Source organism: Neodiprion fabricii, chromosome 4 (genome assembly GCF_021155785.1).
Source record: "Neodiprion fabricii isolate iyNeoFabr1 chromosome 4, iyNeoFabr1.1, whole genome shotgun sequence".
NCBI lineage: Eukaryota > Metazoa > Arthropoda > Insecta > Hymenoptera > Diprionidae > Neodiprion > Neodiprion fabricii.
In genome coordinates this window covers 8,062,358-8,084,818 of record NC_060242.1, presented here as the reverse complement: position 1 = coordinate 8,084,818, position 22,461 = coordinate 8,062,358, and the positions used below count along the sequence as shown (strand labels likewise).

General features: G+C 40.7%; 3 protein-coding genes across 6 annotated transcripts in view; 2 read left to right on the top strand and 1 right to left on the bottom strand.

Annotated features, from left to right (window-relative positions):
- The window catches only part of LOC124179624 (protein artichoke), a 120,556-nt gene that overhangs the window by 64,566 nt on the left and 33,529 nt on the right, over nucleotides 1-22,461 (top strand). The window lies entirely within an intron of this gene.
- Nucleotides 9,016-10,988, bottom strand: LOC124179626. The gene is made up of 2 exons (XM_046564215.1): nucleotides 10,194-10,988; nucleotides 9,016-10,133 (listed from the first exon to the last, which is right to left on the bottom strand). The coding sequence occupies exons 1-2, from the start codon at nucleotides 10,312-10,314 to the stop codon at nucleotides 9,292-9,294; spliced, it is 963 nt and encodes a 320-aa protein (XP_046420171.1). The 5' UTR covers nucleotides 10,315-10,988; the 3' UTR covers nucleotides 9,016-9,291.
- LOC124179783 lies at nucleotides 14,654-17,666 on the top strand. Its single transcript, XM_046564517.1, has 4 exons — nucleotides 14,654-15,137; nucleotides 15,276-16,515; nucleotides 16,599-17,059; nucleotides 17,164-17,666. The coding sequence occupies exons 1-4, from the start codon at nucleotides 14,654-14,656 to the stop codon at nucleotides 17,664-17,666; spliced, it is 2,688 nt and encodes an 895-aa protein (XP_046420473.1).

Here is a 22,461-nt window from a genome sequence, read left to right as displayed (position 1 = left end):
GGGACTTTTGATTAGTCAGGTCTTGCAATTAATCACGAAACACAAAGCGAAGCATCTCTATGTGTGCGGTCGTAACGCAGGTGCGTCTGAAACGCGTAACTACCGCGAATTAAAATCTGTAAACTCAATAAACGCTGAATGTATAAACACCTATTCAACCGGATGAATTAATATTGTTATCTTCGAGGCCGCAAGCCACGTAATTCTTCCAATTTTGCAATATCGAATCGAACGAATATCAGATAGGAATGGTAATGATCTATCGCTTATATTGCGAATATGATTTATGCACACTGTATCGCTGTAACTGATACATATTAATATTAAATGCTCAAATTTTTAGACTTATGATAAAACGTTGTACGTATTTTCAAATCTGCTCAAAATGTATTTTATAAAAACAATTAACTTGCTAGAATCTTCTATATTGGGGTTGTTGTAGAATGGAATTACAAGTTGGCGTCTTTCTTCAGAAAATTTCTTACACTCTGGTATCACATGGAGGAAATCGTTTTCCTTTTCGTAGTAGTGGCAGTATGAGTTAATCTTATTCAAATTATACATTGTTGCGTCGAATACTATTCTAAAACTATCAGTGTGCAAGAGTTTGGTTTGTGCTGAGATTTGTATTTTTTTTTTTTTTTTTCTTATCAGGTATTTAATTGTCAAATATTGCTGTATTCTGGGTCGTATTTTTAGTTCTGGGTACATAATTAGGCTACTGGAGTTTACAAATCTCGGTAAATCTAACTGCAACTAATATTTCCGATTATCAACTCGCGAAACCAGGATGAGCAGGAGAGAAGACGTAGAAGACAAAAATGAACGTCCTCTCCGTTTTTTTTTTTTTTTTTTTTTTTCACGCAAATCCGGGTTATTCCTCGCGCCGCAACGCGGCGTGCCTTTGATAAATATAAAATGAAAGCGAGCCCCGAAAAGCTTCCTCCCTGCAGCCTGCTTATATATTCCCTAATTAACACCGAAGTAAAGTAAGCAATCTAGAGACGAATATCCGTCGTCATTTCGTGAGGATATCTCGCTCAAAAAACCCTCTCGTCTTCAGCCCCGCCTAGTATGCGGGTTCTTTTCTTGTGTCCTCGAGGGAACGAGTATATGTGCGTCAATTTTGAAAATGAAAGACACAAAATGTGCCAATCAGCAAGTCTTGAAAATTAGTTGAAAAGAGTTGTTTTCTTTTTCAGCGAAATAGAAAGCATTTGTTGATTACACTGCAGAAATAATTTTACAATTAGTCAATCTTATTTTCACACAGTTTTATTCTGGAACAGCATAAGTTATTTCGGTCTCGAAATTTTGCGAAGTTCCGATTAAAATAAATTTTTTATCCTGATGAAAATTGATTGAAATGAACTGTGTTGAAAATTTGCTGCACACAGTTACCCACAAATTTTTTTCCCGCTCCATCATCAGTTCGAAATTTGTAGTCACATTTTTCCAAGAGATCTTTGTAGATATTGTCTAGCACGAAGTAGAGGAAAGGTATCGGAAGTAGAAGGAAAAAAAGAGAATTAAACAAATGCATTCAGACGTTTTGCGGAGAATACAACTTTTTGGCGTTAGGAAGATATTCAATACAAATGTATTAATTTGATTACAGGATAGCCACGCATTTTTGCATTGTTTGTTTATCAAATTAACACATCCATAAGCTTTAGTAAATTTTCCAGATTGTGTAAAGAGGAATACACTAAGCTCATAAACAAGAACTTAGATATTGAGTACTTATATTTGAAATTGATTGGAGAAGATTTTTAAAAAAATCTAGCAGGTTCGGTTCTTTTACTCCACCACTGCAGTTTTTTTTTTTTTTTTCTAAAGTCTTATAAATTTTCCGTAACAGATTTATTCTTCGAAGGTCAATTCAAACTTAAAAATTAGTCAAATGTAAAACCTGTACAATGTGAAAATGAATATTTCAGTATGATTGTGAAGAATTGTTTTTTATTCGAAAGCTTGATGGAAAAGTAAGAGCGATTGTGCATGCTAAACTTTTAACTGGGTTGAAAGAATTCGAGGTTAAAAATCGATATCTAGGCTCTTGTTCATCGATATAAAATTTTTTGTCTTTTTCCCACCTTATAATAAATATAATAAAAAAGTCATTATAAGTTGTGAATGTTGAAAGATGATTATATACTCAAGACGCAACCATCTCTGATTGAAATTAACAAGAAAGTTGTGATTTTCTACCTATGATATTACATATTTTCTAACCCTAACGCGAATTTAAATTTTCCGCCGCAATAAAACAGCTGACATTTTCAACTGTAGACATCGACCATAATTCTATCTCACTATCGGACGGTAAAAAACAGTTTTTTCACCTACGTGATTCTTTATTAACCCATTCGATTTTTTGTACACTGTAGGGTAAAATCTTCCTTTTCGTTTTTTACAATTTTCTCGAGATGAACTGCACATCGAATAATTGTCAAGTAAATGAAATAGGGGTTTATTTTTCTGGCCAATCAATTGCCGGTATTTATTTTGTAGAATTATTAGCACATAGCGAAAAGAATACGAAATTCGAAAAAAAACTCAATTTGTGAAACGCCTGTAAAACATCTCAAAATCGTTTAAAAAGCGTTTCTTTACACGAATAAAGGCATTCCGAGTCAATATTTTCATTTTGAAGTGAAAGGGTTAAAAAATGAAGGTAACGAGACCCTACGGGACCCTTAACGATGTGATGTACCTGAGGGATAGAGTTTACAAGATTGGGGCGTTTTTTTAACCCCCGTTGCCTGAATAGGTAAAAAAAAGTGACGTTAAACGTTCTAGGGTTAATTATTCAATTACCAAACTATCTGAAAATCAGTTAAGGTAAGTATACCAGTTATTAACACACTTAGACCCAATCATGACCCGTTTATTTTCCAAAATTATAAATTGACAGCACAAATTGTAAATCCCTCGATGACTGAAATCAATTGCTTCACTGATTGTGAGAGAAATTTTTAGTTCCGGTTACCGCTCAGTCCTCAACTATTTTCATTTTTCACCACAATTGAAAAATATAGTTCTAGGTAGAAAATGAAAATTAGTTTTCTACCTGTTGCCGGAAAGTCTAGTATCCGTTACTATTCTTTCTCATTACGATCACTGTTACCATATTTTCTTGCAACTGTTGCAAAAATTTAACGCTTGTGCAAAAATAAATTGACGTTAAGGCCTTATTCAACTAAAAAATTACAGTAAACATCAGGAACTGATTTTGCGTTGCAATTACCAAAAAAGGATCGACAATAACGCAAATGGTACCTCGTAATTCCAACAATATTCAAACAATTTTTCTAACGATACATGTTTCACTGACTTTTACCAGTTACTATAACAAATGAAATTTTTCTCAGTGTTGAGGATCAGACACTAAAAATTTATAACCAAAAAAGTTCAATAACCGTTGCACTTACTTTACTCCTAAAAATCCTTCGGCAATGGAATGGAAAAAAATATGGTCAATGTAATTATTCGGCTGTCGGGTAATTAGCTCGTTTTTAATTAATTAAAAGGGCAGCCGCGCGCCGTCGTCAGCTTGACGCTGGATACTCGTCGGTTTGAGACGCAAATAAATTCCGAGACACGTATAGACGGTGTACCTGCTCGTTGAGTCGACGGTCGGTGGCAACCCTTCCAGTTTCGCCGTGCAAGCCCGTTGACTACAAAGTAGTTTGTAAGCAGGCTTCGAAGGGTCGCCATATTTCAACGCTAACTTCACTCCACTCCGACATGCAGCCGTGCGTAAGAAAGAGCCTCGGCTATGCAGTCGTCGTCATCGTTGCTCTGCACTTTCTCCCGCAATACACGAATATACGTACGCTGTACTTCGGAACGTCTGTCGAAGGTGCGCAAATGCACAATTTTCACCCCCTTGGAATACAGAGCGTGTTTACACCACCGTTATAAAAATATTCCTCTTCGTTGCAGACGAGAGAGAGAGAGAGAGAGAGAGACAGAGAGAGAGCATAGCTTGAAACCGTACCTACGAAAATTTGTTTTTTCATTAACGAACATGTCTTAACCCATCCGTAACGAGAGTTCAACTTTTTTCGAGAACGTAGTTCGTTGACATTTTTATACACTGAATTAAAATCCTTACCTCTGTAAATCCTTTTCAACTGTGATTTTTACTCAAGAGAATAATTACGCGTGTTTTCGAACACTTCGATAAAACTTGTACTTGCAGTTTTTCTTGACAGTAAACGCAGAGAACACTTTGCTTCTTTAGGAAAATCAATTTGTAGACACGCTTTGTAGAAAATTTTCTTACCGGAACATAATATTTTGTTGTAGATACCGAAATTAATGAAATGGTTGTCTCAAAGTTGTAAAAAAACATTTAATTTCATAAAATATACTTGTCAACAGAAAATCTCGATTTTAATTTAGTCAATTTGGTAAAATAATACTTTTTTCAACTAAACTTTTCAATTGTGTGGAAATAATTTTTCGTCAGGCTTATATTAACCCTGAAATGTTGTTGCCAGGAGCAAATTTTTTTCTGAATGTAGGTGCCTAATTCATTTCCCATTATACTCTGCAAGTGATACGTTAATTTTACGGCAAATAATCTGAGAAGTAAAAAATAAAAAACCCTAATGACGTCTCTTTGATTTTCTATAACTTGGAACGTTACCTTATGTTGTCAGGAATTGAACACGTTACTATGCAAACAATTTTTCACAGCTGATGAACCGTTAATCGGTCTTAAAGTGATCCTTATAAAATTTTTCAAAATATCTTGTCGAGTTCCGTAAAGTTTTATGCAATTATATGAAGCATTACAAGATTTCCAAGGAATTCAATGACATTCCATAAGACACCATGAAGTTTTATGAATACTGATTCAGAGAAATGTGTAAAATATTAGCAAGTTTTCATGAAAGTTCGCGCCTCATAGAATATCTTATGATACGTATATACAGTCAGTTGCATCACAACGTACGGGCTATAACTTCAGAATTAGGGCTCGGGGGTAGCGGGCGGTGGTATTTTTGATATCAGGAGACACAACTCTATCATGCATCGATGTCAACTCCTACGCCGTCACGCTCGACCCATCAGAGTGCAGTAGCTGCTGCACGAGTTGCAGCGTAACGCCTATATCTGCACGTCGGTCCGGTGCACATTCAATGCACATGTAGCCTGCTTGCGGACCGATCGAGACCTAAGATCATACAGGTATATACGTGAGTTGGGATGCCTACTGGACGCAGTGTCGCGTCAGCTTATTCCATGTATCCAGAACAACTAGCAATACACAATAAGGCCAAACAAACAAATACTAATAAGGGTAATAATCATCATCTTTAACTTGCGCGCAAGCCCTCCCGCGCGTGTAATATCGCTTCCCCATGCATTCAGTCTTTGTGAGCACTTGGCACGAATGTTAGAGCCGTCCATCGAAGCGGTAGCCATGGCATTCCGCTGGAGACTGCTCTGAATATTAACACATCGTTCTGCCGAAAACAGCTTACGATGATGACGCTTGTTGAGTCATTAATAGCTGATAGCGACGGTTTAAGAGTTCAAAGTGGATAACGTGATGGCGGAAAAGTACAGAGGTGGAGTTGTTATGACACGCGTAAAAATAACATATTTATACGTACGTGACATGAATTTATACCGGGAATACCCAAGGTCACGATGGGTTGGGTTAGCAACTTACCGATTGTCCTTGTTTCATGTCATGTCGTAGAAATTTTCTTGTTGTTTCCATTAGCCGATGATGAAATGTCAAACGCTCTGGCGTCATATCTGTTCGAGGAACAGATATGGAATACGTATAATGAAAAGTATTATCCTCATGGTTCTCAAACTTTTTCTGCGCATTGTATTTTCTAATAAAGAGTTTGAAATATCTTGATTATTTTGAACCTGCTCACCAGAATTCACGGCACCCAGCTTGCCTGCCGTTGCTTGGCAGCCGTGCTCGGGTGATGGTAGCGTGCATTTTTATAAAAAAGCATGATGATATGCTCCAGTTCGCTATGACAACCAACGGTCATGAACTCGTTGACAATGCGCCGTCCTTGGTATCGTGTGAAGTACGTAAGGATCATTAACGTTTGCAAGTTTGGTAGCAATAAAATGCCTCTTTTGATGGGAAATTGTAATTGTTAGGGTCGTTCATGTTCCCATGTTCGGATCGTTTAGTAACGTTTGTTCATATCGTGGAGTATACTTCGCCTTTTGATCAGTTGCACAGTGGATGTGGTTGAGGAATAATAATAGCACACAACCCGGAAAATCAGTTTACAAAACTGAGCGCCCGATACGGCGTAATGTAACTACGTCATTTGATTGCGTCAGCATCGCGCTGGTTATGGAGTATATAAGCGCGTCTCCCGTCTTCCCTAAAAAATCGCAGTGAATCCAGAAGAACACGTAAAATTAGCGGGCCCACGGAAGCTGCCATATTTTGTGAAAAAGGAGGTGTTACCTGTCGACCTAATAATCTACCTCGGTAACTTCATGGAGTCCGAAGATTCTGCAAGCTCCAAACGAGGCTTGGGGCCTAACCATGACGAAGACTCATCGACTCCGTATAAATTGCGAAAGAAGTCTACCCACCGGTTGCGCATTGAATTTATAAATAGCAAGCATCTGGAAGTAGAGTACATTTTCGAACGCACCGGGATAGATGAAGAACGGATTCGCATCAACGTAAACACTTTGTTGCCGGTGTTTGGTGGATTGTTACCTCCAGGCACGGAAACCTTCGTGGACGTGGAGAAGCTCGTCACTTTCGTGGAGACGCACGTTCATTTGAACAAGTGTAACGACCAACGATACGCCTCCTGTCCCTGCCATTTGAATGTCGACCCTGAGACCGCTGCAAAGTTTGAACCGTCTCCAGACAACGCATGTGCAGCCGGCCACTTCCATCACTTCTGCTTCCAGCATGTGAATTACTGGTTGTCGGACGTCTTGGAGCCTTCGATCAAGCTTTTGGAAGTCGCATCTCAAGCTTGAATGTTATTTTGGGAGCTGCAATTTACTTCCGAGATGGGGAACAGATGTTCCCGGCGGGCCGCTTACACCTACGCCTCCGAGAAGAGTCACAGTGATTTACAGCACTGATGGTGAATATGTTTGTGCGAGTGGTCATCATGACATTGTTCACGGTAGAAATATCTTCAAGTTTAGTGTTAAAGCAATTTATATAATTATATACTGTTACACCTGGCCTCGCAAGCTGAACAAATGGCAAATTAATTCGGATAAATGGACACATTAATATTTTTACTTTATTTACTTTGCGCAATAAAGCAATTCTGAACCATTATGTTTCCTATTATGCTATAAGTTAGGCTGTCACGAAGTCGTCAATTACAACACAGCGGATGTATAAGCTTTCCAGTAAAATAAATTACAGGCTAATCTAAATAAATGAATGTCTGAAAATTTCAGTCGATTTGCACACTTGCGACAGTCCAGTCCGAGATTTGTTATCACAAGATAAGCGCATGTTATGGTCAGATTACAGTGAGATCTCTAAGAGTTTTACTAAGTCCGCAAAGTTATAAGAGCCAGAGCAAGAAGAACGAGGCGCTTTGCTGTCTTCAGATCTTGAGCCACAACTAGTCATTGGTAAATCATACACAGCCGCTACAGTTCCTATAGTTCTTACCTGATTCCTCCCTCTGCACCTCCCCCTGCACTCTTTATGACCGCTTCCCATCGTTTTGAAGTCATGAGGTCCCAGGTATAAACGAAAGAGCACATGTTTGATAGATCAATTTATTTTTAAATACGAGTAGATGGGCGGTACCACTAAGATTGATACGGAGCGATACGGTCACCGTTATCCTCATTTCGCAACAGAACTATATTTTTACATTTTCCTTATCGTCCGGCTAGAAGGTAAATTCCACCGGGATTTACAAAATCACATAGCAACTTAGCAACTACCCCGTGTAGTTATTGTAATATCCCGAGATAAGGTATTTGGAATAGTTTTGTTGCTATGGTTGCAGAATAAGAGAAGTGATTACAGTTTTCACGTTGACACTAGCCTTAGGATCGACGTTACGTTACTAAAAGTTAAAGTTTTGCGCCAAGATGTTCGTTAGTTCTGCAGCGCTTATCTTTCTGCAACACCTGAGCGTCTTATTTTGCAGAGATTCATGCCTAGACCTTATCCAGAAGCGTGCCAGGAGGCTGGCGACCATCGTTTGTGGCGAAAACATTTAACTGCATTCTGAGCCAAATGCATCTCAATGCATCAGGTTGAGATTGCAATGTCGAAATTCCTATTCTCACCTGATGCTGCATCTAGGAATTATGCAGCGGAAGCCTAATACCCACGTGAGTAGCATTAAGATTTTTCTGGTGCATGCGAGAAAATAAGGTGCGCATGTATATTGAAGTATAAAATGGTGTCAATGGCTCATTATGCTCGTGCGGCGCGCAGATACACCCACGTTTTTGGCACTAAAGCGATACGACGCCCACACTAATTTACATATATTGAGCATCAGAGCACTGCTACATTGGCAGGTGTTCCAAGCACGAGCTCCGATCGTGGAGCAATGACGTAACTGTTTATCACATGTACGGCCAACTCAACAAAGCCTCAATACAACTAACATTTGTAACGTTTAGGATTCTACTCGCTTATCGGTTGAAGGATGAGTGGTTCACTTTCCGTGCTCTCAGAGTCTGTAATCTGGAGACGGTCTACCAGATCGTGCCGATTACACTCGGTCGTTAAGGTTTGGAAGACTCCCTGAATATTAACAGGAGATAAGAAAGCTGGAGGACGGATACCAGTTGACCGAACAGTTCGTGGGTGATTACCAACTAGTCAAGAATACGACGACTGCGAAAGGAACACCGCATCACATTGCAACAGTTTCATAATCTTTACGTCTTAAGATTGATCAAAAGTGCGCCGACTTGGCTTACGTCATACATGTCCTACTTCTTTGCATCAAGACTCCGCTCTACAGTGAAGAAACTTACCGAACTAATGAAATGAAACACGATGGATATGAACTGGAAGCTTTTATTTCGTCGATAAACTACCGTGAAGCCATTTTTACAATATTGAAACGTGTTGTCTATGCAGGAACAATATAACATTAATACAAAGATATTCTACCTCCAGCGTTTAGGACAAGTGTATCACCACACCCAAATTTGATACAAGATTCAAATGAAAAATGCACCTAAAACACATACATCTGAATTCTTAACGCTTCCCTTATATACTGTGATGCTGTCGCCAAGTTGACAATGGCAAGATTGAGGATTCAGTCGGAAGCCTTATTCTGTACAGCGATGGAAAAACAGGCAGCAGTGGTGATTGCAAGTATACAACTCTTCCAAAGAAAGCGTCTGCGGCGTGAACTGTTTTATGTGATCGATGAGCTGCGCGTGGAATGCTATTTCATCACTGCTGTTTATACCGCTCCACTTTGTCAAAGTGCAGTTAGAGTTTTTACCGTGCGGATGTTTAATCATTACCATCGTGTCGCACACGTCACAACGCAGGCTCGCGATGATACGTTCCAAGCTTCTAGTATTCACCGTCTCGGACCGCGATGGTCTGCTAGTGTGAGCATGGAAGAAAGCAAACTGACAGATGCATATAGTCGTTGTGTGAGGCGCGACGACAGTTGGGGTCATCGGATTACCGTTTGCCCGGCCTACGTGTAAAAAATTAAGAGACACACACTGATGACATATCGAGAATTCACAGTCCCGACATTTGTGCATTTTCATAACACGATCGCTGTTTATATATGTGTTATACATTTGTCGAGATGTTTGATAAAATAAATTTTGTAATGATTCGGCCTGTGCTTCAGTAAAAGTGGACTCCCTCAGTAGGTTCTTGTAAGCGCTGCATCGAAACTTACTGTTCAAAACCTCAAGCCAGAAATGGCTATCGGTGCTGCTGCTGCTAGACGCTATGGACGTGCTAGCCGATGGTTTGTTTGAAGACGATAAGTTTGAGTTAGCCTCTTTTTGGACTTCAAAAATATTTGGGGTCGAACTGGCTTTTCTCGTTGCTTTCGATGTCGATTCTTGCGATTTGAATCTTTTCGATGTTGATGCTTGTGATTTGGATGCTTTCGATGTTGATGCTTTTGATTTGGATGCTTTCGATGTTGATGTTTTTGATGTCGACGGTTGCGACGTTGATGCTTGCGATGTCGATGGTTGCGATGTTGATGTTTTTGATGTCGACGGTTGCGACACGGTTGCAGACATTGTAACTATAAAAACAATCAATTGACAGGGCCGTACAACGTGTAAATAAAGTCCTACGCTGACGATTTGCATTGAACGTGCCGATAACTACAATGACTCACTTTGTTTACATTTTGTTAGCAGTCCATGAATATATCACGCACGAGTGTTTTAGTCCGACCGTTATGGTAATCACTTCGACACGTTTCACCTCTTTGAGTCACTGATTTAATGCTTCCATGTAACACCACCATAAAATGACATTTCCACCATCAGCGTAATCGTCGCAAAAAGAGTTAACAAAAATTATAGTTACTCAGCGTGCGCTGGAGTCGTACGAAACTGCGATTAAACGAACAACACGTCTATCGTCAGTAACCGTTCATAGAGAATTGATTGGCAACGGCGGTTGCGTCACTCATTAGAAGGGCGTTGGTCCGCCAGTGATGTTATCGCTAACCGCATCCATCAAACTTGTTATTGCTAATGCTCATTCAACCAATTATTATTTTGTTATCGCTACACGTGTTTTTATATAAGCTAATAAGGATTATGGAATGCATGATCGCGTGCTCTTTCTGGCCCTGGCGGGCTCAACTTACGTATTGATATATGTTCAGGAAGTTAGCCTGACATTGCTTGATCGGAGAAGGAAAAAGGATTCGGGGTAGAATAAGTTTGCACACGTGTTTTAATGTTAGTGAAAAAAGTCCTATGTTGTTTATTGAATATCTCTTTGCGTGCCTCATACTCGGGTCACGACAAAGCGAAGACTGAGCACCGCCGCTCAAGCACCGTTTTCACGGGCGCGCGTGGCAGCGACGAGAGAGTTCCATGGCGCGGTTGCGCGCGCATGCGAGTACGAGTACGAGTACAATTTGCGAGAATTTATTTTACAGATAAAAATTTCCGAGCGCTATTTTTATCAGCATGAGTTACGTGACTGTGGATGTGGCAATGTATTTTATAGAAAATGTATTATGTAATTTTATCATGTAAATGTGACGAGGCACGGTCCAGCAACAATGTGCGCATAAAAAGGTGATCCCAGTGGAACTCGGTCCCGGGACCCGCGGAGTCGGAGTCCGGAGCGCTAACCACTGCGCTAGGGCCACCTCTATTCCTTCCATTATTGCCAGTCCGTCACATAATTTTATAGTAAATATTTATTTATGACATTCATCATGCTTGCTATACGCTTGGGCAGATTACAGATCTGTCATCGTTTGTAGAACCGAAGTAACAGTTGGCTCACAAGTGACCGTACCACTATACCTTCTGAACAGATTACGTGTCAAACGTGCAAACCATTCGTCTGCTCCAATACTGTACGTTTATAAAGCTCTTTGTTAAAAAGAAAGTAAAAAAAAAATAACGGTGTGCATCATTCCAAAACATAATTGGCGCCCAACAGCTAGCGAACTCATGTGGGGTGAAGTGATTGTTATCAATCGACTGAGCGTCGCGTGAATAAAGCAAAACTTGCAAAGTATTCGAGGCGTACAAGGCGGCAGCCATGACATGCATTGTCGACCAGCATCGACCGGCCACGCGAAAATCGAGCCACGAAAACGTCGCGAAAACGTCGTGTCTCTTAATCGTGGAAGTGAACAGTTCTTAATCACCATCGAGTCAATAAAACAATGAAGAAACATTGCGGGTGCGAATTTTTGCACACTAGATAAAGACAGTACCAATGAAATTGGGACGAAAAACGAATTATTTCGGTTGAGACGAAATACAAGCAAGTGTGTAAAAAACAAACGAACGTGCCGCGTTTTCGTCGATATGCACAGTGACGAATAAGTGATCGAGTGATAGACAATAAAGACAGGAAAAGCATATTATCAAGAGAATTGGGAATACGAGCAGTGTGAACGGTCGTAGTGAGGCTATGATTCGTTCTAGAAACATCGACCCGTCGTCGAAAGAAACGGGAGCGCGACCAGTAAATACATACATACTCAAGCAGGGATTGTAACAACGACCATCGGACAACGAGTCGTAAATATTGACAACGAGACGCAGCCGTGCGTCACTCAGCGACATCGAAGGTTCGCGCGAAGAAGATCGAGCACAACAACAACAGCCCAGCAATCCAGGAATTCGAGCAGAGAAACGTCAAGCAACACGGTACAAGGTTAGTGAGTTCTCTATTTTCCTTTTCCCTTTCCTTGATTCGATTTTCAAAAACGGGGAAGAAAAATGTCAAAATTGAAAAAGTTGACGATGGCCAGAGCCACAATAAAAGGTCAGCTGACTCGCTTAGGCAACGCTGTTACTGAGGACATAACAGTAGCAGAGGCGCGTGTCAGACAGCAGCGACTTGAGAAAATTTGGCGCAAATTTGGGAAAATTCAAGAAGAAATAATCGAGCAAAAGTTATTAAACATTAATTCCGGTGAAGAGGAGGAAAGAGAGGGAAAAGAGGAGCAGATTCAAAAAGATTCTGATTCAGAGCGCATGATTTTCGAGACAGATTATTATGCGATAGCGACAAGACTTCAGAGTGTAATAAACGCTCAAAAACAATACGAGCAGCAGCTCATTCAGCAAGTAATCGCACAACAACCGCCGCGAAATCCTGGCGGTGCCGGTATTCAACGAGCTGAACAGCAACGGATTGATATAAAACTTCCGGTTTTAGCCTTACCAGAGTTTAAAGGCGATTTTAACGAGCTTCTTTTTGGCTTCTTTTCAAAGACGCCTTTCAGTCCATGATTCATGACAATGTTAGTCTCTCAGCAATACAAAAATTTCAGTACTTGAGAAGCGCGCTGAAAGAGGAAGCGTTACAGGTTATCGGCGATTCAGATACATCAGCAGAAAACTATGTAAACGCATGGGAATTATTAAAAAATAATTATGAAAATACAAAGCTGCTCGTGAATACGCATTTGAATAAATTGCTCGATTTTCCCGCGGTCGCGAAAGATAAGCCGGCGACGATGAGGCAACTAATAGTTCATATTCGCACACACTTAAAGGCTCTGAGGACACTACGACTTCCGGTGGAGCATTGGGACGATTTGCTAATACACATGGTCAAACCCAAGCTCGACTACAATGCTCAAAGGGACTGGGAAGAGGAAGCCAATAGAAATAGACAGGGAAAAAAAGTTTAGAAGAATTCCTAACGTTTTTGACTGATAGAAGTCGCACAATCGAAATGATTGACCGAGGAAAGAACAAAACCGAGACAACAAAACCGCCGGCACCAAGAAAGCCAGCGAACTCGGTATCGGTAGCAACTGCAACACAACAATCTTGTCCAGTATGCAGTAACGCGCATGGGGTATTCAAGTGTTCTGACTTTTTGCAAATGTCGATCTAGGATAGAATACAAGGAGCAAAAAAGAAGAAAATCTGTCTGAATTGTTTGGATGAAGGGCATTTTTCTGAAAATTGCAGATCTTCGGGTTGTAAAAGGTGCCAGAAAAAACACAACACGCTTTTACATATTGAGCAGCATGAAAGCACGACGACGAGTCAAAAAGGTAACGAAGCTCCTAATAATCCAGTCGTAACGCTGTGCGCAAAAGAAGAACAACCAAATTTACCGACATCAGCAGTCGTGAATGTCGTTCGAAAGCCAAACAAGCAGATTATCTTATCAACAGCTCAAGTTCATATAGACGACGAAGACGGTATTCCACAGAGTTGTGGTCTCTTGCTGGATCCAGGCTCGCAATCGAACATCATCACCGAAGATCTCGTGCGTAGGCTCAAACTTCGATGCCGGAAACAGAACGAATTCGTTACAGGAATAAATCAGGTACAAACACACATTGCAAAGATCGTCGATGTAAAAATTACGTCGATGCACACCGATTATACAGCAAAGATCGAGTGTCTGGTTTTGCCAAATATCACAGAGAGATTGCCGCAGCTAAAACTAGACAAAGGGTTAATATCCTTACCGAAAGAACTGAAACTTGCCGATCCTTCGTTTCACGAGCCAGAGACAATCGATCTCCTCGTGGGAGCAGGATTATTTTGGCAACTACTGTGTGCAGATTCAATCAAACAACAGAAAGGGGTACCGAGGCTTCAAAACACTCTTCTGGGTTGGATTGTTGGAGGAGAGCTCATCGACGCGGCTTCAAAGAATCCTTCGCGATTCGGTGGATTAATAACTAACACGGCGCTCCAAGCACAGTTGGAAAGATTCTGGAATCAGGAAGAATCTCGAGAAACAAGAAGTTACACAAGAGAAGAAGCAGAGTGCGAACGACAATTCATGAATACATTAAAACGGGACAACGATGGAAGGTTTATAGTAGCGTTGCCGCAGAAATCTGATGTCAAACTCGGTGAATCTGTCAGCCAAGCAAAACGTCGACTGGTCACTCTTGAAAGACGGCTCAAGTCTAATCCACAAATCAAAGCAGAATACACTTAATTCCTGCAAGATTACGAACAACAAGGTCACATGTCACTCGCACCAGATGTAACATCGGCAAGGACGGAAGACACATTTGTCTTGCCGCATCAGCCAGTGATATGCCCGGAAAGTATCACGACGAAACTACGTGTCGTTTTTGATGCGTCAGCGAAAACCTCTCTCGGAACATCGTTGAATGACAAGCTTTTAATAGGACCGAATCTTCAAAAGGATTTGTTCGAAATTATTCTGCGGTTTGGATCGCATAAAGTCGTGCTAACAGCAGACATAACAGCCATGTTTCGACAGATTCGCGTTCGAGAGGAAGATCGCGGATTACAAACAATCTTGTGGAGATCGGACGTATCACAACCAATTCAAACGTACCAGTTGAACACCGTAACGTACGGCACAGCTCCAGCACCCTTTCTAGCGATGCGATGCTTACGGCAGCTCGCAGCGGAGGACTCTAAATATCCTCAAGCAGCAAAAATGATCGAGGAAGACTTTTACATGGATGATGTGTTGACCGGTGCGGAAACAATCGAAAAAGCGGTCTCTTCGCAGCAACAAGTCTCAAAAATCCATCAACGAGGACAGTTCCAGCTCCGAAAATGGCGCTCGAAGGACGATTAAGCGTTAGTAAATTTATCACACGACTCTGAGGCAGACAGTCTGTTGAAACTCGACAAGGAAGGAGCTCTAAAAACTTTGGGCCTTCTGTGGGACGCGAAAACTGACATCATGCAATATAGCGTGACAATTGATGAATCGACAAAAATATCAAAGAGACTCGTGCTGCCCAAGATTGCTCAAATATTTGACCCTTTGGGTTTATTGGGTTCTACACTAATTAACGCAAAGTGTATAATGCAGCAGATCTGGCAATTGCAAACCGGTTGGGATGAGAATTTACCGCCGCAGCTTCAAAACACCTGGGATGAATACTACAACTCGTTACCTAAAATAAACGAGATACGCATACCGAGAAATATAAATCCGGGAAACGACAGCGGAAAATTCGATCTGATTGGATTCGGAGACGCTTCCGAAAAGGCGTATGGAGCTTGCCTCTATGCAGTGTCAAGGAATTCAAAGGGTGAAACGAATTCACATTTGATATGCTCGAAAGGTAGAGTAGCCCCGTTGAAAACAATTTCGCTACCGAAACTCGAACTCAACGCAGCGCTCGTACTTGCAAAACTGTGTCATGCAGCGACGCAAGCATTCTCACAAAAAATACAAGGCATTTATCTGTGGAGCGACTCGACGGTCACACTAACTTGGATAGCTTCATCACCGAATCTTCGGAAAATATACGTGGCTAACAGAGTGACAAAAATTCAAAATTTAACACGCAATGCGGTATGGCTTCATGTCCCGTCGGAGCATAATCCCGCAGACTTAATATCGAGAGGCATGACGTTCGAAGATTGGGAGACGAGAGACTTGTGGTGGCACGGGCCTCCTTGGCTAAAAACCGGAGAGTGGCCCGAACAAAAAACCATCAACATCGATACATCCGAGATGAAACCATCGGTTGTACTCATCTCATCAAAAAGCACGAGTGACGTGCTGAGGAAATTTTCAACATACGGAAAGCTTGAGAGAGTGTTAGCTTACTGCATTAGATTCAGATTCAACGCCTTGGGCCCAAAACAGAGTGGATCTTTGACAGTGGAGGAGCTCGAGGGCGCCGAAAAGGCGATAGTGAAAATGACTCAGAGAGAATCATTCTTTCCAGAATACAATGCATTGAAGCAGGGTGAGCAAGTCCCAAAGGGCAGTAAACTTGCCGTTCTCAGCCCTTTCTTAGACAAGAGGGAATTATTCGAGTGGGAGGCAGACTGTCAGGCGCTAACATTCCCGAAACACAAAAATATCCGATTATTTTACCAGATCGTCATCACGTAACGAAGGTAATCATGAGAAAGGAGCATCTACGTTTACACCATTGCGGACCGGAGCAACTATTACATTCTATTCGACGAAGATACTGGGCTCTATCTGGACGGCGAGAAGCTCGAAAAGTCACAAGCAATTGTATCCAGTGTTATCGAAGTAGACCGAAGGTACCGGATGTTATGATGGGCGATCTGCCGACTGAACGTGTTCGAGGTTCTCTGAAGCCATTCACTAATGCAGGCGTGGATTACGCGGGACCGTTGCAAGTTCGAGAAAGTCGGAGACGAGGTAGAGTCCCTACAACGAAAGCTTGGATCGTGGTTTTCACATGTCTCGCAACAAGGACTGTGCACTTAGAACTCGTGACGGAGATGACAACAGAAGCATTCCTATCAACACTACGTAGATTCGTGGTCCGAAGAGAAATTTGTTCGACTATGATATCCGATAATGGAACAAACTTCGTGGGAGCAGCAAGGGAGTTGAAAGAATTATACGCATTCTTGGAGAGCGAAAAGCAAACTATATCGGATCACCTAGCTCAGCAACGTATCGACTGGAAATTCATTCCAGCCCGATCTTCACACTTCGGCGGATTATGGGAGGCGGCCGTGAAGTGCACCAAAAAACATTTAAATACGGTGCCACGAAAGGTCTAGTCTTTACGTTTGAGGAGTATTACACACTTCTTGTTGAACTCGAATCAATCCTCAATTCCCGTCCACTCACACCTCTTTCGAGCAATCCTAACGACACAACAGCATTGAGCCCTTCCCATTTCCTAGTAGGGAACTCACTCTTGTTACCAACAGAACACAACTACTTGAAAGTTCCCGATAATCGATTGTCTCGTTGGCAACACTTGCAAAAAGTGAGGCAGCACTTTTGGAACCGATGGTACCAGGAGTATCTTTCGGAATTGCAAAAACGCCAGAAATGGCATTTCAACCACAGCAACGTAAATGTGGGAACTCTGGTTCTGCTCAAAGAAGAGAACCTTCCACCACTCCAATGGCTTCTTGGTCGAGTCGTTGAAGTACATGTGGGAGCAGACAACATCGTCCGAGTAGCTACGGTTCGAACGTCAACCGGTCTGTTCAAGAGAGCAGTAAAAAAGCTCTGCCCCTTGCCAGTGGAAGAAGAGGACAAATTCTAATCATTAGCGTAAAAGTAAATTTAAACAAAGAAAAGTTGAATTTCCAAATTTTTATTTTTTTTTATTCTTTTATTTTATTGCTAATTTTAATCTTTCGAAACAAAATGACATTCGAAAGCACCGTTGAATCATTTACTTTATATTAATTATCTAATTTCTTTCTTTTCACATTTTCTAATAATTACTTTCACAACAATTATAATTATTTAAAAGACCTTCTTTCAAGGGAGGCGGGATGTTCCTGACTACAGCGCCGCCGTGGCCAATAAGATAAATATAAAACGAAACGAGAGGGAGTCAGTCGCAATATGGCGAAAGAACAAGATGTAAAAAAAAGGTAAAAAAAATAACTGTGTGCATCATTCCAAAACACATACTTACGGATTATTACCTTTGGACATGTTGCATTTCCTGTGCAGGTTTTGCATCAGGTTGACATTGCAATGTCGAAATTCCTATTCTCACCTGATGCTGCATCTAGGAATTATGCACCGTACGTTATTGTGTTCCTGACTGTATATACTGTAAATTCTCGCGTATCCTATCGGAATCCTTGAACGTCCAGGATGTTTTATCAATTTCGGTCAAGTCCTGACTTCTTTCTACATCCAAATAGGTATACTAACAAGATTCAACTTTTGTAACCATATGATACCCGATAAGATCCCATCAATTAATTGAATTATCGAGTGAAATAGAATATTACTGTAAAATCCAGTAAATTATCACGAAGACTCTGTGAAATTTAATCAAGTCGTTGAGTCGTATCGAAGTACGACAGATTAACACGATGAAATTATTACTGAAATTTTTCAAAGGCGATGGAGTGAAAATTTATTCAAACTTACAATCGGTCATGCGACCGTGTGTATCACGGTTCAGAAATTCACTTGCGCAAACTTTTACGGCTATATTATATATAACGTTATGGAATTAGGTTGGACATCGGCCGGGGAAATTAACTCGATATGAAATTTTACGGTCGGCAGGAGAATATAAGCCAGGATATTGCCAGGGTCTATTAATCTGTTGAAATTTCATACCTGTATAAATATATGTATAATCCTATGCAGAAAATAAGTGCATTCCGTGAAGTAGGTACGTAACGAGATACCGCATGGCAATTTTTCACCTAGTATCGTAGCGTTTTTCTCCATGTACTTTACGACACTCGCAGCCTTTATGGCAGCTGCAGGACGAGCTGATACCCACACAACCTCGCAGGTCCTAACTATAAAAAATCGCAGCACCATCCAATGAAGCTTGCTCGTAAATAAAAATATTTTGAAATTACTTGCAGTTCGTTCAATGACTTATACAGGTATATATACATATATGTATACGTGTGTAGATAGGTGCGTATCAAAAAACGCGAACACCGAGCTGCCGGATTATTTTTTCATATCAATTCCCTTCGCCTCTGGAACGAGGGAGCTGGAACTTTCCTCTCAGCTTATACACAGTCGTTCGCTTTATACCCAACAAGTACATCGATCGGCATAGAAAACCTCCCCGCTATATACGATATTCGTCTCCCAATATTTGTTGGACCATTTTTTATTTTTTATTTCTATTTTTTTTTTTTTATTGCCTGTTGTTTCTTCCCTCTTTTTCTTTTTATTTGTTTATGTTCTTTACCTCCCGGTAGAGCTTCAGCACCATCCCGGAATACACAAACCCGCACGTTGGACACGCTTCTCCGACTTTTGGGTTCAAATTGAACAGTTCACTTAGCCGATCCTATACATCGATGTATGAGCTTATCTTCAAGGTTTACCGCGTATAAAAGCTATCGGTGCAACGTGCCGCTTCACGAGGTCTCATCATTTTTATCTAAGTCGCAGGTAGCCAAGGTTGGGGAGTTACCAAAGCTTCCAGACAGTTGAACATTTTTTTGTTAATATCGACAAAACCCACAGTCCGTGTATTTCACGGACGCAAGCTTCTGAGCTCGTCAAAATTTACATGCAAACAAATTTTCATTGGAATGAGAAAATTTCTGTTAACTCTATGCGAAGATTCGTGTAAGTCTTTTCAGGGGACTAGAACGTCGGAAAATCTTTCATTTTTTTTTTTTTTTTTTTTCGAAAGTGACATCCTTTCAGAGTAGTTTGGCTTTTCAATTTTTGAAAAAATTGGAAAATTGTAGATTCGCCAACTGAAAACGCGAATCACTGCATCGATATGGAAAAACAATAAAAAGAAAGCCGAATTGGTCAAAAAAAAAAATAAAAAATCATAGAGCAACAGAGGATTGAAGAGGATGCTGCAATAAAAACTTCGTTTTACAAAGCAGGGAACCTTTAATCGTCATCAGCGCTGTTAATCGTTACAAAAAGGTATCAAAAGTTTGAGAGCGTTTTTCTCCCATTTAATTTTTTTTTTTTTTTAGTATTTTTGCACGATTTATCAATAACGGAGCTTCTGATCGATTTGAAATTTAAACAGAAGGTTCATTACGTGCGTCATTTTTAGGCCATGCTCAGAAGTTGTCGAGAAAACTTTAGTTTCTTAATTATTAATTAACGAAGCTTCGAACTCTAGTAGAGAATCGATATTTTCAGGAAAATGGTCGAATTTTATTTATTTTTTTATCCCAGTATGGGCCGAAAACTGTAAATCTTCGGAGCACTCTCGTAATACTTGACCGAAATCGTTCCAGTAGAACTCGAAACATCGCTGCAAAATTAAGCATATGTAAAAAAAATTATCCTACTTTTGACCCCACATCCCGTCGATATTATTAATTTTATGTGATTGAAACAACTTATTTCATACCATTCAAACCATTAATAAACATTTTGCGGAATGAATTTTTTTTAGTGGTATCCGTTTGTTCTTAATTAATTCCCTTAGGAAGAGTGCATTTTCGGCATGTACATAAAGTAGTCGACAATCTTCAACTTTGCAGTAAATCTGAAACTTTAGTATCGAATTTTATTTTCTACAGTCTTCCACGATAACTTGAGATATGGTGCTTTTTTTCGAAAAGCCACTCGGGTATGGGTGGAGCGCTAAGCGACGAGAAGGTCTTTTGATCAAAAATGACGAAGCTAGTAGAAGCGGTTCATGTTATTTCGCGAGAAGGAATCCGAGGATTTGCATCAAAAGAAGCCAGGGATTGCTTGTACACTTCGATGCGGAATAATTCTGGATTCGGGATGTTTTCTTTTCGCATTTCATATTTATCCAAGGGCTGAGCGTATCTGAGGGAGGGAATAATATCGGGATAGAGCCAAGAAAATACGTAGGTGTTCTTGCCAGGGGTGCTGCTGGGAAACATCGCCCCGCTTCTTGCAACACGTGCTTTTCCCGCGACAACTTTATCGCCTAGCTTCTCTCTTCCGATGGGTGATTGAATATTGGGAGACTGAAGACGTGTGGGACCTATTTTCCTTGCGCCCCTAGAAATCCGACAGACTCCTCACGCTTCTTGAATACACAAGATATTCAGGAAATATTTTCACCCTGCAAGAAATATGCACGGATGACTGGATATTCATGATTATAAAGGGATGGAAACTTTTCAAGCGACCTACTTGTATTTCCACTCTCTCTCTCTCTCTCTCTCTCTCTCTCTTTCTCTCTCTCTCTATGTCTCTACTGTACTCAAGGTAGTAATGAACTTGAGAATTAATTGAACGGCTTAAGTACAACAACGAGATAATATTACAGAATATTTCAATTACTGTAGAATTTTTTTTTACAGTTATAATCACACTCAAACGTTAGGTGTCTAACGTTTCACGTTCAAGCAATAACGCATAAAAGAAAACAATTTCAACAATCAAGTTGAACGTTTTGGAATTAATTGAATCCAAATAAGTAACAGCGAGTTGTAATACATTTTAAACAAAAGGTCACGTACAAAATTCGAAAAAAAAAAATTCCTATAAAATTCTGAGCATTATGAATTTATTTTAAGCTGTATTGAAAAAAAATGTATTGATAAAAAACTGTATTTCGACGAAATAGTTTATTTCCTCCACATATTTCAATCCAATCGATCCAGCTGTTTTTTTATTTTTTTTTTTGGGTGGGGGGGGGGGGGGGGAATTCGAAATATACATAACCGGAAGTAGTGTAAGATCTGTAAAGCTGTAGAGTTTAAAAGCTTTGTAACACGACGTCGCTACCGAACACTCGATGCGTAACTACAGTTTATCGCATTACGTCATTCGCGATAAGTTGTACATTTTTTTTTCATCACCTGATCTCGGAAGTGTACGGTAAGAAGCTCAAACTGCAGCGTACCGAGTAAGTAGGTAATGCGGTGAAGAAATATCGTGCCGCGTTACCAAATCCTCTCTAACCATCCGTTAAGATCGATACACTCTGCAGGGAGGATTGCAATTTCGAAGCGCGCAGGAAAGGTTGGATCATATAAAAACATACCGAGTAAGATGGGTGCCTGTGTATGCGATATTTTCACTCTCAGAACCTGAAGAGAGAGAGAGAGAGAGAGTGAGAGAGAGAAATTTGGAGGAAGAAAAGAAAGGAGAGAGAAGCACGGAGACAGATCCGCGGTATCCGCAAGCTCAGCGGCAGTTGGCTGGTGGATTTTCCGGTGAGTTTCTCCTCCCACGATCCGTTCTCGGTGAGTGGAAGGACGGGCGAATGGAGAGAAACCTAATCGAAAAACTAATACGATGGTAATCGAGCCAAGCCTAGAACGTAGTCTGTGGGATTTCGTAAACTGTATGGGAAAGCCTTGGGAGTTGGACTTGCAGCTAGGCTATACCCACCTATCCCACTTGCAGCCGATCGAAATTTATCCCACATCCAAACCGAACAG